We start from the raw sequence: 16,881 nt of genomic DNA, 5'->3' as shown, positions 1-16,881 counted from the left end.
TGCAATAGTAGATATGGATTCTCTTGAAAGTGTTATCAGCTATATTTAGGAGTGGGAAAGGAGGCTTTTTGAGTTTGTGTAGAATCTTTGCATACTCTTATTTACCCTGTTGTCACTCAAAAGCTTCTTCTATGTGTGTGGCCCCATGTGATTTCATCCACTGTGGGCTTTAATAATAAGATATAGGTGATGGCAAGTAGTGGTTTACATTTCCCATGTGCTCACTTACCTTTCAGGTTTATTTTGTTCACTTTCTTTACGAGGAATGTAGCTTATTAACTTCACAGAAGACTTTGGTCAGTACATTTTTTTTTTTTATAAACTTAATGTGTTTCTCTGAATGCTTTTATTCACAAGAGTGATTGAAAGCAAAGTCAATACATCTTCCTAAAGTTAACAAAAGGAATAAACAACTTGACGTTTGCTGTTAGTGATTTACTCTGGGAAGTGCTATGTAAATTCTAAAACCGTTACCAAAGTCAGAAACTATTCGGTAGAGTTTATGGAAACTTTAATTTACACATCTAAAGCCTTATGCTTAATGTCGAGTTTCTATTCCACCGGCTCACTGACTACTGCTGTAGTTGAGTAAGAAAAGGGACTGAGGACAGTAGCGATGAAGTAATGTCGATAACCAACATCGTTAGCTGTGAATACCACCTAGAAAAAGAAACAATAAATGCAGGACGAATGAGAAGTGATCTCTAGACACAAGCCTACATGTAGGTGAAACCATTGTGGTTGTCTGTCTACACTGAGCTTCCGCAAGACTTTGGAAATATCTTTTCTTCTTGTAATGTGGTCAGTATTCGTCACACGTTTCCACTGTTTGAGAAACTTTTGTTAAAAGCATAAATGTAACTTAAAGAATATTCTTTATAATTATTAAACATTTATGATTTAAATTGAGTTTTCTTTGTTGATACTGGTAAATGACAAGATTTTTTTTTCCTTTAAGAGCTAGGTTGAACACTTTACCTCTTTTTTTTTTTCGGTTGCTTTCTTAAAGTTTAAAGTATATTTTATATAGTATATTTTTTTAAATTTAAAGTATATTTTCAAGTATCTGAACAGTTTTGTTCTTACAAAGTCCTAAATATTGAGAAACAAAATTAAACAGTATTACAGCAAATATATTCAGTCAAAAATATGAAGCAAAGCAATCCTACTTGAGTTTCTAGTAGTTTCAGGACTGCATTAGTCCTTTGGCCACGACCTTGTGTAGGAGAGTTATTTACAACAGCCCTTTTAACATCTCCTTCACCTGCTCATCTCCTTTTCTTCAATTCCTCCTTTTAGACTAGTTGACTATTTTGTGCTGGGAGAAGATAGGAGTTAGAGAATGTAAACATTTAGAACAGTTCATTAACACTGTGATGCTTTTGTTCCTTTCATCATTAACTGAAAAAAATGCTTGTGAAAATTGAAACAGTTGATAATAAAAATTCATACATATTTGAAAGTGAACTAAAGAAAATGCGATCCCTATGAAGGCTTACTCTTAAGAAAGGAAGCTCTTTCACTCTCTATTAAATTCATGTCTATATTCCAGACTGGAAATTAACGTTATGATATATAATCATAACTTGCATGTTATAAATCTTACATCTCTTTCATTTCTGTTATCGCAGAAAGAAAGATTGCCCAGTATTAACATTCACTGTCATCTACTCATTTTAGGGAAGCCAAAATAAAGCTTGATCTGGGTAGCTGCTACCTTTTCTCCAAAGAGTTGTGGAGTGGATGTTTGCAAACCAAAGCAATTTACAAAGCAATTGCAAACCATACAGCTATTGGTGCTTACTGATCTGTCATAGACCAGCAAACAGGCAGTACAGATCTGCTGTGGTTATTGCAGTGTAGCAACATGTGAAGGAGCTGATACTATCAAGGGGAGGAGGACAGTCTCCCAGGAGCCCCAAACACTGGAATTGGTTGATACCTGGTTTGGACAACTTTTACCTAGCTAGTTTATCTGTCAGAAAGAGTCATAGGCTTCAGCAGAAGCAGAAGAATGGAAGACCTCTTCGTAAGTAATGCATCTAAGAGCTCACTGAGAGTAGTGGGGGAGCTGGTAACTATGTTTTGTCATGAACATGTTACCAGAATGTTTTGAGACTGCAAATTTTAAATGTTAATGCTAAAGCATTTTAAAGCAAAAGGTTCAACATGTGTAATTATTAATTGAATCCTAGATGTATAATGCATCTTTATTCTTTGCAACTGACATACAGAATAAAATAAGTACTTACATCAGCATGCTGATGGAAGGGATTCAAACCCAGTTTCTTCCAGTAAGAGGCTGTATCAAGCTCAATCTTATATATCCCTGTTACAAATTGTTCTTTAGTTGTAAGCTCTTGAAGCACTCCGTTTTCATTGGTTTGTCTGTGTGATGGCAGAAGAACGCACTTTAATATTTCAATCAAAACCCAATAAAAATTCAGCTTTTTAGCAATTGCACTTAAGTCATGTTGCGTAGCTTAAGTAATGTTGTGAGTACTTCCTTTGATCTGTAATGACTTCTGTCCATCTGTATTATGGATGTCTTACAGATCTTATCGTGACATTTATTGCTTCCACAATCAAAACAGTGCGTGGCTGCCTGCCATGTCACGACTCTGCGTGGTCTAGGGATGAGCCAAATGTTGGTATAATTGTTCATAGGCTCTTGGCAGTGTGTTGGAGTTAATTAAATGAACTCACAGGGAAACATTGCTGTAAGCAATGCAAAAGCTCTGTGATGCACTTAGCTATGTGAGTAGGGTCAACTCTTGATTTTTCCGTAGTTGTTTCTCTTATTTAAATATGTTGAGTTGTTTTATCAATATAAGTATTAATGAGTCACCAATTTTAAACTTGAAATCTACTATTGGAAATGATTGTAGGTCAGCCAACAGTGTGGTATTTCAGAATTCTTTGTTGTTTTTGCTGATCAGCTGTTTTCTATCCTCATACAACAGATGATATTTGAATTAAAGGTGCTATCGGTGTTACCCTGGAGTATAGAGCTGGCTTGAAACTGTACACCTTGGAATACCAGCCAAACTGGGATGCCAGAAACAATATTGAATGCTGTCTCTCAAACATACCTCTTGGTTGAAATCTATTTCTGTGAAATAAGTTTTATGAAACTACGTTTTTCACTGAGTAGGTTATCCACAAATAAGTTCTGTAAGTGCCTGCTTTGAGTAGTCACAGACCACTGTATCATGTTCCAGCTGCCAAATCTTTTTTTCATTCCATGCAGAAAAAAGAATAGAATGTTATTCGTGTCATGGTCCACTATTACTTAGATTTTGTATTTCTGTGTAGCTTATAGATATGAAGTCATTTGCTTCTTGAGAGATGCTCCTTAGTCAGTTGGCAGATTTTTTTTTTTTGTCCTTGTCATAGCTTGATTACTTTTAGATAAGTGTTTAATAAGCTTTCTCAGGTAAAACCCAACATGTATTTAGTTGAGAATAGTTATTTTTGAATCCCTTCCTAACATTCCATTATTTATAGACAATCAGGACTGGAGAAATTGACTTAGTATTACTGCAGCTTTCCGTACACCTTTGTTTCAACATGAAACGTGTTTTAAGGCTCTGATTAACATCCAGCTGCTCAGCTCTGTATCTTTAAATTACGCTGCTGAGCTCAGACTTGAAAGTAACTAAGATGAACATCTTCTTAATGGAAAATTACATACATTTCCAGTGACAGAATATGTTTGAACCTACTTTATTTGTGAAAGGTAAATTATTTAACAAGGACAACGTGAATAGATAAAGTTCTTTTTCCCCTACTTGTGCAAATATGCATGACCTTCACTGTAGCTATGTTTGTTAAGGGCACATATGAGAGCCATGTTGCTTCTTCCAGCCCACTGCTCTATTACACCAGAGTCACAGACGTACAATTTCTTGTGAGCTGTCTGCAAATGCATCTGTGCCTGGTATACTTCCTGCAGTATGTTGGCTTTTGCACGCATGAGCCCTGTGTCACCTTTTGATAGGTAGAATGTACCATTAACAGAGTCCTGAGAAGACAGTCTCAGGTGGGACTTTGCAAATATCTTGGATTTTCTCATGTTGGCTGATTACTTTTCCTTGAAATAAAGGAGGCTATCAATTATTATGTGGTATACGTTTAAAAAAATTGCATGTTTTATTTCTAATGCTGTACTGTTTTAGCAAATGAGAGCCCATCTGAAAAGACCAGAAGTAACAAATAAAGGTAGAATTCTCAATCACAGTCTTAGTCTCAAACAAAAAGAGTCTGTTTGACTCCTCTGGTAATAATGCAGCACTTCATTGGTGGGTATTAAAAGGAAATATGAGGCTTTGTAATAAAATTACATTATAAAACTGTTTTGGTAGTTGAAACTGTACTGTTAAAAGACAACCTGCAGCAAATAAAATGTAATTCATTCAATAGTGTGTCTTCTCTCTGATTAAAAGTTTGTTAGAAACTCTTGTCTTTCCCATTGCCTTTCCCTTCTCTCACTTCATACTTCGGTATGACTTACTTTGAATTTAACAGTTCCCAAGATCCATCTGCAGCTGCTTTATATAACTTAACTGGAACATTTGGAGCTGGACTTCCTCGGACTGAATCCAGAATTCTTACAACAAGAGGATGCTTGGAATCAGAAGAGCCCTTCAGGTAGGGAGAGAGAATTGTTTATGTTGGAAGAAAGGTAAGAAGTGGGACATAATAAAGCAATAAGGAGTCTTGTTCTTTAGCTTTACAGTCTTCTCCACAAGATTACTGTGTACTCAGAAATACAGCCTGAATGTTACTTGAGGCTGGAGACAGTAGAACCAAGGAGGAGGATATCAGCAGGTGTAGAGAGTCAAGGAGTTGTGTGCAATATGTAGACACAGCGGTTGTGTGTGAAAATGCCTTTTTGTTTTCCCTTGGGGATGGTTCACATACGCATCATTCGCAGCATAATTTTTAATCAAATTGTGACCCAGACACTAAATAATTAAATCATCAAAAGTAGCAAAAATGTTCAAAAATCAGGCAACTTTTCCTCTACGTTTTGGAGTATTTGCCCTCTATGTTTTGCAGTTTGAGCAGAACTTTCTGAATTTGTTGGCTTCTTTCTGATCTAGTCATCTTACTGAAGAATTATCTTAATTCAGCTGTGAACTTGATAACTAGCACATACTATCTTCCCTAATGACAAAAAGGATCAGATTTTTTGTCCCCTGGCAGTTATGCATGGGGTAGAAGAGGAACTTTTTTATTTTCAGCTATGGGATGGTGATAATTTCCCTCCCATCACATCACAAGGCATGTTGTTTATGGTGTTTTTACATTCTCAAAAGGAAAGTTGAATCAAGGCTTTATCTTTCCATTACCTAATTCTATAAGTGAAAAGTGAGAAAATAAAGCTATGTAGAAGGTGCTAATCAGAGGTCCACTTAGAATAGAGATCATTGATCTCCATTTAATCGTTGGAAAATGAATCATGATGTAGATGGTAAAAATTGAGCCCTCTCATACGTCCCCTCTTTCATTCTATGCTGCATTGAATACCCCACGGATCAGGATTCCCACTGTGTCAGACATGTATCAGAATGTATCTATACCACCATCCATATGATAGAGAGAGTTGGTTTGCGTCAATGAGTGTTGACATCCCTTCTTTCTTGCATGGCAGCAGTAAGGGAAAGAACAAGAAAATACATTACTCCAGTGTGGATTCTCCTCAGCCAATGCAACTAAAACTAATGAGGGAGGAAGTGCTGGATACCACAGAGAATGCTAAGACTGCAAAACTTGCCTGAACTGCCTTGAAATCCCTTGTGACCTTGTTCGTTATGTTATAAGGGCTATAGTTTCTTTTTGAGAAGCCCAAGGCCTTTGCATAGTGACTAAGGTATTTTTTTTCCCTTTCTTTTCTAACATGTTTTTTTCATGTAGTTGCTGAGTCTGATAGCAAGTGCTACTTCTCTAATCAGAAAGCTCTCTGTTGAGGAGAAAGAAGGACCAGAAAAAGTGCAGTAAGAGAGAACTATAGTCAGTAATACAAAAAAAAATTGAAGTAATTGCAATAAAATGGAATATACTATTTTTTCCTCTTATGCTAATTGTAGTATTTAAGAGAGAGATTAAAAAAAAAAAAAAAAAAAAAGAGGCTGGAACATCAGTATGAAGGACTTCAACTTCAATCCTAAGACACTTACCTGCGGTGTAGCTTCAGAGAAAAATGCCAGGCCAGCTAAGAAAACAAGAAATACAGAGCGAAAAGCCATTGTGGCTATCACTAGGAATTCTCAATGGCAGCAAGTAGAAACTGATGAGATCTGTGATTTTTATATCAAGGCCTCTAAACTAAGACTGTTTATCAATTAAAAAAAATGCAACTGACTTTGATCATGCTGATTCTTACTATTTACTTAGTAAATAATGAGAAAATAAGTAACCCATACAAACATGAACCTTGTCTGTGAAAATACATCCACTTTATTAATGCCTGTGGGAATAGTGAATATTGCCTAGCTTAACTGCAGCAATCTGTTTTCTTGGAAGCAATGTCTATTCTGTTTTGTTTCTCTTCTCGTTGAACATTAGTTACAATAGTACTGCTGAAGTCTCGTAAAGCTAAGAAAAATAGAAAGATCTTGTTAATTCAAAATGTCCATTTAATTGAGTATTCCTCTGTGGTAATAGTATGGCATAATCAACTTATCCATGTTTACCTATTAAGCAATTTCTCTGTGTGGTAAATATGTAACATGTGACCTGCTCGTTTTCTTATGTATTCCCATGGAGAAAAAATACCACATTTGGTTTCTAGCACAGCAATTACATACTTACATACCCATTTCTGGAGCACAGCTAAACAGCATTTTAAATTCTGTTCCTTTAGTAGTTCCTTATGTTTCATACAACTTCAGAAGTTTACATGTATAACTGCAAGTCAGCCCTCATCAGAAGTCTCTTTTTCATTTTAGGTAAATACTATTTCCAGAAATGAGATTGTCTTTATACATATGAATGACTACATGCCCAGCTAGGACATTAACTTCTTTTTTTAATGTCTATGGTAGGAATATATTTACATTTTGTTCAGAAGGCTGGCCACAGTCCAGTGCAAATCAAACCTACTGGTTTTCAAGCTTTAGGAATTGCAGAATTCCATGAAATGACATTCATGCTTTAAGATGGGTGCTGTTTTGAAACTGTTTGCACTGTCTGCTAGAATTGCGTAAATGTGGTAGAGTCCAGAAATCAGGGAGCAAAGTAATCAAATAGCAGAATGTTAAAGGCTTTTGTAACCTTGTGAATTCTCTTGGTATAGAGTCATCTCAGCAGGTTCCTATGTAGAGATTAGCTCCAAGGTCAGTAGCAGATTAGTGCTGATAGTTCCGGAATGGCTGAGTTCAGTAATGTTCTGTGTTATTTCTGTAATCCCATTAAACAACAATTCTCTGCTTCTGGATATCATAAATACAATCAGCTATCTTTCTACAGAAATTACTGTTAGAGCCTTCAAATGTTTGAGTCCATTTGTCAACATTGTTTGAATCACAGTCACTCCAAAATTTACCTTGTCCTTCTTCTAAAATTTTGAAAATAGTATTAAGGTGATGCTTCCATTTTAGGAATTTGTTGTTTTTTTTTTTTTTTTTTTTCCAACAGACATTCAACTTACTAGAGGTAGCCAACTGTATTAAAGAGCAGAGCTTTTACAACAACGGAAACTGAAATTACACCAGAACTTCCTAGATTCAGTGAGCAGCAATCCTTCCCCATCAAATCAACAAAGTTTGCCTTGAAATTTTGAGAAGAGCTATACAGATCTTAGCTCAGCTCTCTGCATTTGTATACCTTAAAAGACTTTCTATATTGTTTGTGTTGCTGCTAGTTATTCAGAATTTCTCCTATTTACTCTGTGACCTAGTTGATAGAGGGATCCTATCTTCTGTGTGTAAACCAAGTAACATGAATGAGTTTCACGTTTTGAGTATACTTGTCTGATTTATGTATTTTTTAAGATAGTAGAACTCTGTCTTATTTTGAACCAATGCATTTGTTGAGATTTTTTTTAGGACAGTGGGGGAAGTTAACAGAACCAAATCAAGTGTTAATTTACTTCCCTGTGCCACGCACTGTTTCTAGATTTCATTTGTACTTGAACGCAAATCATAACACTTTAGGACATAATAAAACTTGACCAATAGAATCAAAACTGTTTTAAAGAAGTTACATTTTATTGACTTGTCTGAATTTTTGCCAGGTTACAAAATGAAAAAAAAAAACAAAAAAAACAAAAAAAAAAAAAACCAAAAAAAACCACAACCAACTAATGTAGCAAAAGGATATGCATTAGCAATAGGAAAAACCTTCCTCCTAAAAACCTATAATAGTCCTAGCAGAGGAGGGAATATATGCATTGACAGTACGTTTTTATTCCTGGGGATCACTGACAACAGCAGTTGTTGAGTAAGAGAAAGGACTGAGGAGAGCAGCGATGGTATAGTGGCGGTGGCCAGAATCATTAGCAGTGAACACCACCTGGAAAAGAGAAAACTTGTAATCAAGAGGAACAATGTGTATTCAAATCTAGCTTAACATTTAATTTTAGGAAGCATACTCAAATTGCTGCAAACTGCTTTGCCAGCTCTGTTCAGAGATTTCACCCCTGCAAATGCTCACCGTTACTTTGTAACACTGAAGACTGAGAAATTAGTGGGACTTGGACTCGTGTCTGTGAAAGTTCAGTAGAGACAGCTACCACCTGAATCAGGTATGCACATTTCTAGTTTGTAATGTGGAGTAGGGGGATGAGAGGGTGGTAACTAAACCAACCAGTAAGAAAAACAGAGGTGAAATACACTAACTCAAATACAATGTCTGTATTTAAACAAGGCAGGCAATGGTGATGGGTCAGTTTTTAATGCAAGAAATGAGTTGCTAGGCGTGCAAGAACAGAAAGACCCTTGTCCTAAAAGAATATGAAGGATATGAATTCCAAATACTTCCTGGAATTTGGAATACACAGCTCCCAGGAAAGTGCCGTCAATTGGATTAGGCTCCCGCATTCTTTGGCTTTCTTTAGTCTAATACTCGAACTACTTTCACATCCATGGTGTATTTCTTACATGTGAGAACTATAGAGTTCCCTCCTGTATCCATCTTGTCAGTCTCCAAATGGATGGAATCTGAGGACTGTGGGCTACCTTTTAATCATTTGTTAAACTTTGTCCACTTCCCAGGACAGTGGAATGACTTATGGAATCATAGAAGTAAAGAATCACCAAGGTTGGAAAAGACCTCCGGGATCATCCAATCCAACCATCCACCTACCACTAATATTTCCCGACTAAACCATATTCCTTAGTACTACATTTAAACATTTCTTGAACACCTCCAGAGACAGTGGCTCAACCATTCCCCTGGGCAGTCCATTCCACAGTGCTTGACCATTCTTTTAGAGACAAAATGTTTTCTAATATCTAACCTGAATCTCCCCTGGCATGACTTAGTCATCCTCTCTAGTCCTGTCATTAGTTATGTGCGTTGAGAGGCCAACACCTGCCTCGTCATAACCTCCCTTCAGCTACAGTAGTACATCAAAAGAAGGCATCCTCAACAACCTATCTGGAACAATCTCAACCACGTGCCTTTAAGCACCTTTGGAGGTGAAGGTCTTAGGCCCCATCTGTATTTTCAGACATTCAAATGATTCAGGAATATTTTCAGGATTGTCTGTTTGACCTAAATCGCTCAACTTGCTCCTCAGGCTTCTATAGATCTGGGACTCAGTCATTTGTTTTAGCCTTCCAGAGATCTTAAAATTGCAATTTAGCATGTTTTACAAAGAAATTCTGTAGCTGTTCCAGAACGCTACATATATAACATGACAGTGATCTGTTTTACTGCTCTTTTGGTGTGAAAGCGCTGTATTTTCTGCGTCCAGCTGATACCACTACATGGTACGTGGGTTATTAGGTGTGTTCTCAAATACTTACATCAGCATATTCATGGAATGGGGAAAGGCCAAGTCCCTTCCAGTATGAACTGGTGTCAAACTCAACTCTGTATACTCCTTCTACAAACTGTTCTTCTGTTGTGAGCTCATGGATCTCGCCATACTCTGTGGTTTTCCTGCAATGATAAAATACCTACATAAATATTTTGTATTGTCCTTTAAATGCTGGGCAGAAACAGTCAGTGTTGAGTGTTAAATAGCACAGGTGCTGCACAGCCAAATTTGACATTGAATGATTTTTAATCATGTGAAATAATTCCTTCCTGTGTAGCCTATGCTTCCATATTGCAGAATCTGTCTCAGCTACCAACTTGTTCATGTATATCACGGTTGGTCATCTTTCTTTGCTGTTTGGTCATCTTTACTGCTATGGCAGGATTGCATTTAAGGCCTCTGCCTTAATATCACGTTTAACTTGTACCAAGTGCTCTCTGGAGACAAATGTCAGTGGCTTAGGAAAAGGACTGTCATGATGAAAGGCAAGATGCCAAACATCAAATTATAATTAGAGAAAAGAGATTTTAGTGGAAAATGATTTTATTCACTAGATATTAACACTGAGACTATGGATTTTACATCTAAACCCTGATGGATTTTTATATGACCCTGAATGGTAATGTCTTGGAACAGCAATTTAGCATCACAAGATTTCGGTAATTTGTATTATAGTGCAGTGGTCAAAGAGCAGGGACTGCTTCCACTGGGTGTCGTGTAAATGAGAAATAGGAATTCCCAGCTCAGAGAGGCTGTTTATTCAGTTTGTAACAAAATACTGGGTGGATAACATCCAGAAACAAAAAGGAAATATAGCTGGTTTTGCATAGCACAGTCTGAAAAAGACCAGGCTTTGTATGACAGCTGCTGAAATATTTAGCTACTGAGCTACTAAACCCCTTTTATGCCTCTACTTTCATATTCTTCCCTCAATCTTTTAAACTTATTTTACTTTTTTACTTAAAATGTTTATATAATATCACATTTCATAATCACTTGATGTATTTGAAGGAAACGTTAAAACCCTGGAATAACTTTCTATAAATGGGACAGAAGAGACAGAAGAAGAAGAGAGAGGGGATAACACAGTGACCTACAGCTTCTTATCAGAGAAAGAAACCATTGTGCTGTCACAGCTTTTCTTTCCCCACCTCCTCCACCTCAGCTGTCTTCTTTTCAGTTATTGATAGTGCATAAAAAAAGTTATGATAAATTAAGAAGTCATTTTAACTCTAGCACTTTGAAGACTGACCAAAGCATTACAGCATGAGACTAGTCTAGCTGAAATCAGCTGTATCCCGGGAAGACCAAACTTGTACTAAGCCAAGCCCTGATTGAAACATGGCTCCAGGCAGTTTGTGAGAAATTTTCTTTTAGTTTAATTAGTACTTCCAGCCTTAACCTATCCTGATTTAAGAAAAGGCAATAGACAGAATGCTGAATAATTCATTGGTGAGTGTTCATGTGTCCTTGAACTTGTGAAACAGAATTGCTGAAATTCTGTAGAAGTGTTTAAAGTGCAAATTAGCAATTCAGGTATATCTGCTTAGAAGCTGGATAGTTAAGACATAAACCAGTTAAAAACAAACATGGTATCTGACCGAAAAATCTTTGTTCAGGTAATACATTTCAGACACTGAATTTTAGAACTGAAAATGAGATTCCTCTTCACTGCCAAGAGTTCATGGCACTTAAAAAAAAAAGAAAAAAAAGAAAAAAAAGGCTAATATGGGGTAGCTATTCCTTGCTAGTGGTCTCACCAACAAAATGCTTAGAGCTGTTGTTGCAGTGACATCCAAAAGGACAGTATATGATTCAGATCCTGGACGGGATTAGCACAAGGCAGAGGGCTCCCTGCCATCAGTCCTGGTAGCAAAATGGTTCAACTCATTCCTTCTGAGCAGCACTTGCATTTCTGTCTGAGCATCTGTATTTATTTCAAATACGCTGTAACTTTCTTCTTCTTTGATGATCCACAACTTAGGTCACATGAGAAATATTTGACAAATGAAACTCTTGAACTTCATTGTAAGGCATAGATTTCCTAAAACATGTGAGGAGTAAGTCAGTCAAAGCTAGTCATGGGAAGAGCTCATATAGAACACAGATCACATGCCTTCCACGTCTCTGTGCCCTCTGGCCTTCCTCAGAGAATGTCTCTGCTGGACTTAAGCTTTTTGTGCATATTTTGGCCAGACTAATTTTGAAATAACCCTCATAATAAAATCAGCTGTTGTTATGGTAACTTCTTCCAAACTTTTTAAATAGTAATTATCCACATTCATGAGTGGCAAGGTGTGTTTGCTTAATTTCCTAAAACTTGTTAGAAAAAACTGAGCAACGACAAGTAAACAAAAACAACCAAACCTAACAAAATATTTCTATGGACATCTGTACAAAAGGGAAAACTTTTACAGTTTTCCTTTTCTTTTTCAGTTTTCTTACAGTACCTAGCAGATGCATATGGAACTTAATAATATTAACCTGACAGCTTCAGTTACAGACTGTGTTCCTTGATTGCATTTGGATTTTCAACATATTTATTACAGATAAACTCTGCTTTTCCAAAATAAAAACATTGAAAGTGAGCTTGAAAAACTATTTCAAATAAGTGCTTTCAGCTAAAGTCAGCGGTGTCACTGAAGGCAGCCTTGGTTAAGAAGGAAGTCAAAGGAGAGGTCGCAATCTTTACCTGCAATAAAAATGGTGGTTTAATCTTCCTTTACAGCTTTCCCTGGCAAAAAAACCTAATGCTTCTTTCTTGCCTGCAAATAATCTCCTCATTTATTTATTTAATTATTTTAAATACATACTTTGATTTTTCTCAGATTTTCTCTGTGACCCAAAGTGCCAAAAGAACAAAGGCTAAGAACTACCACACGACTTGTCTCCTTGAGCTTCTTAAGAGCAGCCTTGCAAACTGAACTGTTACATTCACAATGTGACTATTCTTAACACTGATGTTGCGTTTATCTTATTACAGTGTAGATTCTATTGTATATTGCATATTCAAGACCAATTGATGAAGCATGCAAAATAATCTCAATTTCCTAGCAGCAGCACAAATTCTTGTTAAGAACAAAAGCATAGCATTGTTTCCACTTCCCCTGAAAGCAACCTGTCAATTTTTAGAGTTTCTCTGTTTTCTCCTTGAAGTATATAAGACTATTCCGAGGGCCATTTATTCCCTTATTACCATTCATTATTTCATAGAATTATAGAATCACAGAATGACTTGGGTTGGAAGGGACCTCAAGGATCATGAATCTCCAACCCCCCCACCACAGGCAGGGCCACCACATGTAATACTAGACCAGGCTGCCCGGGGCCCCATCCAACCTGACCTTCAACACCTCCAGGGACAGAGTATCCACAACCTCTCCGGGCAGCCTGTTCCAGCACCTCACCACTCTCATAGGAAATATTCCCATATTTGGGAATGAAGTTGTTCGTTTCTCCTCTTAACTTTTCTGTTCCTTTTCAAAGGGGAAATTTTTCTAGTTTTGTTTTGAATTTTATAAGATAAACCCAATGGAGAAAGGCGTATCTCTCTTTGCAGTTTTTTCTATTTCCTTCTGCAGCTTTTATGTAAATCAAGCTATAAAATCCTACTAGAAAAGCTGGATTCTCCAGTGGCTGCTGTCCATGCTTGTGCTTGTCATTCTGTATTCTAACAACCTGCTGCTGCTAGAAACTTCTCTTAATTAAAAACCTGATTTAGTGAATTCTTAGAGTGAAACTTAAATTGATGGGGTGTTCAGGCATTTGAATTTTAGAAAACTGTGTCCCTCTGTTTCTTTTATTTTTATAGGAAGGAAAGATAGCATTGAAGCAATGAGTAAAATGTGTTTATTAAACCTACACCCCTACAAAGGTATGACAAGAATCTTGACCATTTTTTTTGCAACTTGTATGTATTTCAGTGACAGGTAAGTTCCACTTGAATCTGATGAGTTTCAGACCAGAATTCATGTGCTGTTAATGGTGACAGAAAACTTCAGCAAAAAACATTATCAGAGCTCTGTTCCCTTTATTTCTCTTCTGTTCATTCAAGGCCCTTTGAAAAAATATCTCAGTAAGACCACATGAATAACTTACCCAGTAGCAAAGTCCTGCCAGGTTCCATCTGCAGCCTTTTTAAAGACTTTAACAGCTACATTAGCTGCAGGACTTCCTCTGACTGCATCCAGCACTTTCACCATGAGAGGGCATTTGGAATCAACAGAGCCGTGGGAGACCTGGGGGAAAGCAGGAGAGGTTGTAAAGGAGCTGCTCACTAGCCCTGCAAAAACCTACTTTCAAAGAGTAGACGGATTCTTATTGCAGAATTAATGCTGACTTGGAAGGAATTTCTTTGCCAGATGATGTGCAAAGCCAGTCCCCAAGATTCTGTTTTGTCCCCCATACGGAAGAGTATCTTCAATGTTTATACAGATCACTTTATTTTACACACATACATATGCACACTATTTTAGAACTATTTAGAGTTGCATATAATCCTGGAAAAAATGTTATAGAAGAGATACTTTTTTAACGAGATTGCAAATAGTAAAGTAGTAAGTTAATATAAGTGCAGGCAGAGTATGTTAGCCTAGGCAGCCAACAGCAAATACCTACAGTATCATTAAGGGTGAAAAGATGTTGCTTCCTTAAACTTTGCTATACTATAGTACATTCTTAGTCATGCTTTAAAAATATGTAAATTTCTTTAGAGAAGCACTTGTTTGGTGGAGAAGCTGTCTCTGTTCTGAAGATATAGGATGCGAGTCACAAGCTGACAGAAAAAGAAAAATGAAAGTTCATATCTTCTATATACCAGACCCTTTTGTAGTATCCTAAAATAAATAGGTAAATGGTGAAATAAAAGCTGTGTAAAAAAGTGGTAGTAAAATAACACTTCAGGACTGTCTAATGGTTGCATAATTTCATGGTTGAGGAAGATGATAGTCATCTAGAAAATAGGGGTTATAACTCTTGTAATGATTGAGTTTGAATTTAAAAAAAAAAAAAAAAAAAAAAAAAAATCACCAGTGGTGCAGCTTCAGAGAGAAATACCAGCCCAGCTAAGAAAACAAGAAGAGTAGAGTGAAAGGCCATTCTGCTTGCTTTTAGTGAGTCGTGGTGCCAACAGCTAGGAGCTGATGAGATTTGGGATTTTATACCCAACCCTACAAGAAAACAGGCTGCTTATTGGGTGCCCATATGACTACAAATCTGCTGATTCTGATTATTTGCTTAGTAAACAGTCCAATCCTAGAGACAGTCCATGAATAATGCTGCCATTGCAGTCAATGGAAGAACTGCAGGATCACTAGAGTAAAGAGAATAAGTAACGGACACAAACATGACCCTTGCCTGGGGAGATTAAACTTGTAAAAAGCCCTCCACAAAACAATGTAAGCAACCTTTCCTTGCCTAGAAGTCCAGCCGGTTCTAGGAGACGTTCTCTTGCCCTCAGACTGTGCATGATAGTGCCCCAGTGTTCTCTCTGTATGTTTTGTGCTTCTTCTCTCTTTCTTTTAATGCTTTCCAAAGACTAGCTCCCAAATATAGATGTGGAGTCAATATGAGCGATGGAGTTCGGTTGCTGCCTAGCTCAGGCAGCACTAATGGTCTAAGCATGGAGACAGATTCCCATGTCTGATCCCGCTTGTTTAAAAGGAGCATTGTTTCTTTTTGCAACTTACTCTAGATGTCCCCAAGGATTCATCATACCTAATTTTCAGGCAGATGCTGAAGCTTCCTCTTTGTCACTGGAGAGAGACCTAGAATGACCTGTCCTTCTGGGAAGATAGAGGTTTAAGAAAAGTGAGAGGAGTCCTCTCTTTCCTCATGGCACACCAGAATAAGCAAAGCCAAATGGTAGAGATCAGTAGCTTAAATTAAAATCTAATGGTCAAACTCTTATCATCCTGGCAGAGATACTGTTATGCTCTACAATGTACGTTTTGATAAGAGTAGTTTCAGGGGTGAATTTGGCCCCAGTGTAAATTGGAAAGGAGATTGCTGTTGGAAGAATATGCATGGGATAGCTGGGTTTTTTTAGCTACATTATATAAAGCTTGTCTGTATTGCCTGTGCTCGTTGAATGAGAAAAAATTTTCTTTTGGCATTTCCTTCTTCCCATGTCCTAAAGAATGACTTTATATTTCTGCTCTTTGGAGGTGATAAGCCTAATTCTCATTTCAAAATATTCTAACAAAAAACATTTTTGCCTTCTAACTTTGGTCAGATTATGATGAAGAGCGAGTGAGTTTATGGACAGTGTTCTCCAGAGGTTTTCATGCTTTCAGATGGCAGTAGTCTGTTCTCTCTAAGCAAAGTTGTTTTTTGGAAAAAAAATCCATATTACAGTAATCTTCCAAACTGAAATCAAAGTACCCTTTGGACTTACAGCAAAGCAAGCTGATACGTAGGTAGGTTTCTATGTTCAATTTCCATGCATAGAAGTTAGTGCAAGGTGACCAGCAATAACAAATCATGCTGCAGCCTAGTGCTTGTGAGTTCTCTTCAGGCACTGGAGAGGTAAATACTGCTCTTAGATCGGTGCATCAGTGCTTTATTTGCTTACTTTGCTCTCTGTGGTTTGCAAGTATTTCTCTGAAGCAGTAAAATTTTGTACATCAGGACAATAAATGATCTGTGTTTTAATTAAAAAAGACTTTCCTCTCATTTGCTATCTGCTTTTCTGCAAGGGAAAAATGTCAAGGAGCTAATGAGCCTAATTGAACCTAGAATTCCTTCTTGTGGGAGAATGACTTTAAAAAAAATAATCATTTTTACTAGGTTTTACTGCAAGATAAGAGTTTCTGAAAAACTAGGTCTAAAAGGACAGTATATTTCATCTGTCTGTATAATCTATTTTAGTTTCCTCTTATAAAACGACCTTTTGG

At 37.0% G+C, this 16,881-nt stretch overlaps 2 protein-coding genes across 2 annotated transcripts; both read right to left on the bottom strand.

Moving 5' to 3' along the window:
* Positions 1–327: 327 nt before the first annotated feature.
* On the bottom strand, positions 328–6,313 carry LOC122178534 (transthyretin-like). The gene is made up of 4 exons (XM_042868691.1): positions 6,183–6,313; positions 4,514–4,644; positions 2,253–2,388; positions 328–660 (listed from the first exon to the last, which is right to left on the bottom strand). Exons 1-4 carry the CDS (start codon positions 6,249–6,251, stop codon positions 553–555), a joined length of 444 nt encoding a protein of 147 aa, XP_042724625.1. The 5' UTR covers positions 6,252–6,313; the 3' UTR covers positions 328–552.
* Positions 6,314–8,192: 1,879 nt separating this feature from the next.
* On the bottom strand, positions 8,193–15,133 carry LOC122178533 (transthyretin). The gene is made up of 4 exons (XM_042868690.1): positions 15,017–15,133; positions 14,087–14,226; positions 9,975–10,110; positions 8,193–8,517 (listed from the first exon to the last, which is right to left on the bottom strand). The coding sequence occupies exons 1-4, from the start codon at positions 15,083–15,085 to the stop codon at positions 8,410–8,412; spliced, it is 453 nt and encodes a 150-aa protein (XP_042724624.1). The 5' UTR covers positions 15,086–15,133; the 3' UTR covers positions 8,193–8,409.
* Between the last annotated feature and the right edge of the window lie 1,748 nt (positions 15,134–16,881).

The sequence above is a fragment of the Lagopus leucura genome, unplaced genomic scaffold (assembly GCF_019238085.1).
Source record: "Lagopus leucura isolate 7727_CA_CO unplaced genomic scaffold, USGS_WTPT01 Super-Scaffold_100002, whole genome shotgun sequence".
NCBI lineage: Eukaryota > Metazoa > Chordata > Aves > Galliformes > Phasianidae > Lagopus > Lagopus leucura.
Note: the sequence above shows the minus strand (reverse complement) of the source record. Positions and strands in the feature narration are given on the sequence as shown.

Bases quoted from the DNA above. Each gene is read 5' to 3' on its own strand.
- LOC122178534 (XM_042868691.1), bottom strand. From the start codon at position 6,251: ATGGCTTTTCGCTCTGTATTTCTTGTTTTCTTAGCTGGCCTGGCATTT. The intron at 2,389-4,513 runs GTAAGTCATACC...GCCATCACACAG, and splicing joins TGGGAACTGTTAAATTCAAA to ACAAACCAATGAAAACGGAG. The intron at 661-2,252 runs GTAAGTACTTAT...TTCTTTTTCTAG, and splicing joins CCTTCCATCAGCATGCTGAT to GTGGTATTCACAGCTAACGA.
- LOC122178533 (XM_042868690.1), bottom strand. From the start codon at position 15,085: ATGGCCTTTCACTCTACTCTTCTTGTTTTCTTAGCTGGGCTGGTATTT. The intron at 10,111-14,086 runs GTAAGTTATTCA...TTATCATTGCAG, and splicing joins TGGCAGGACTTTGCTACTGG to GAAAACCACAGAGTATGGCG. The intron at 8,518-9,974 runs GTAAGTATTTGA...TCTCTTTTCCAG, and splicing joins CATTCCATGAATATGCTGAT to GTGGTGTTCACTGCTAATGA.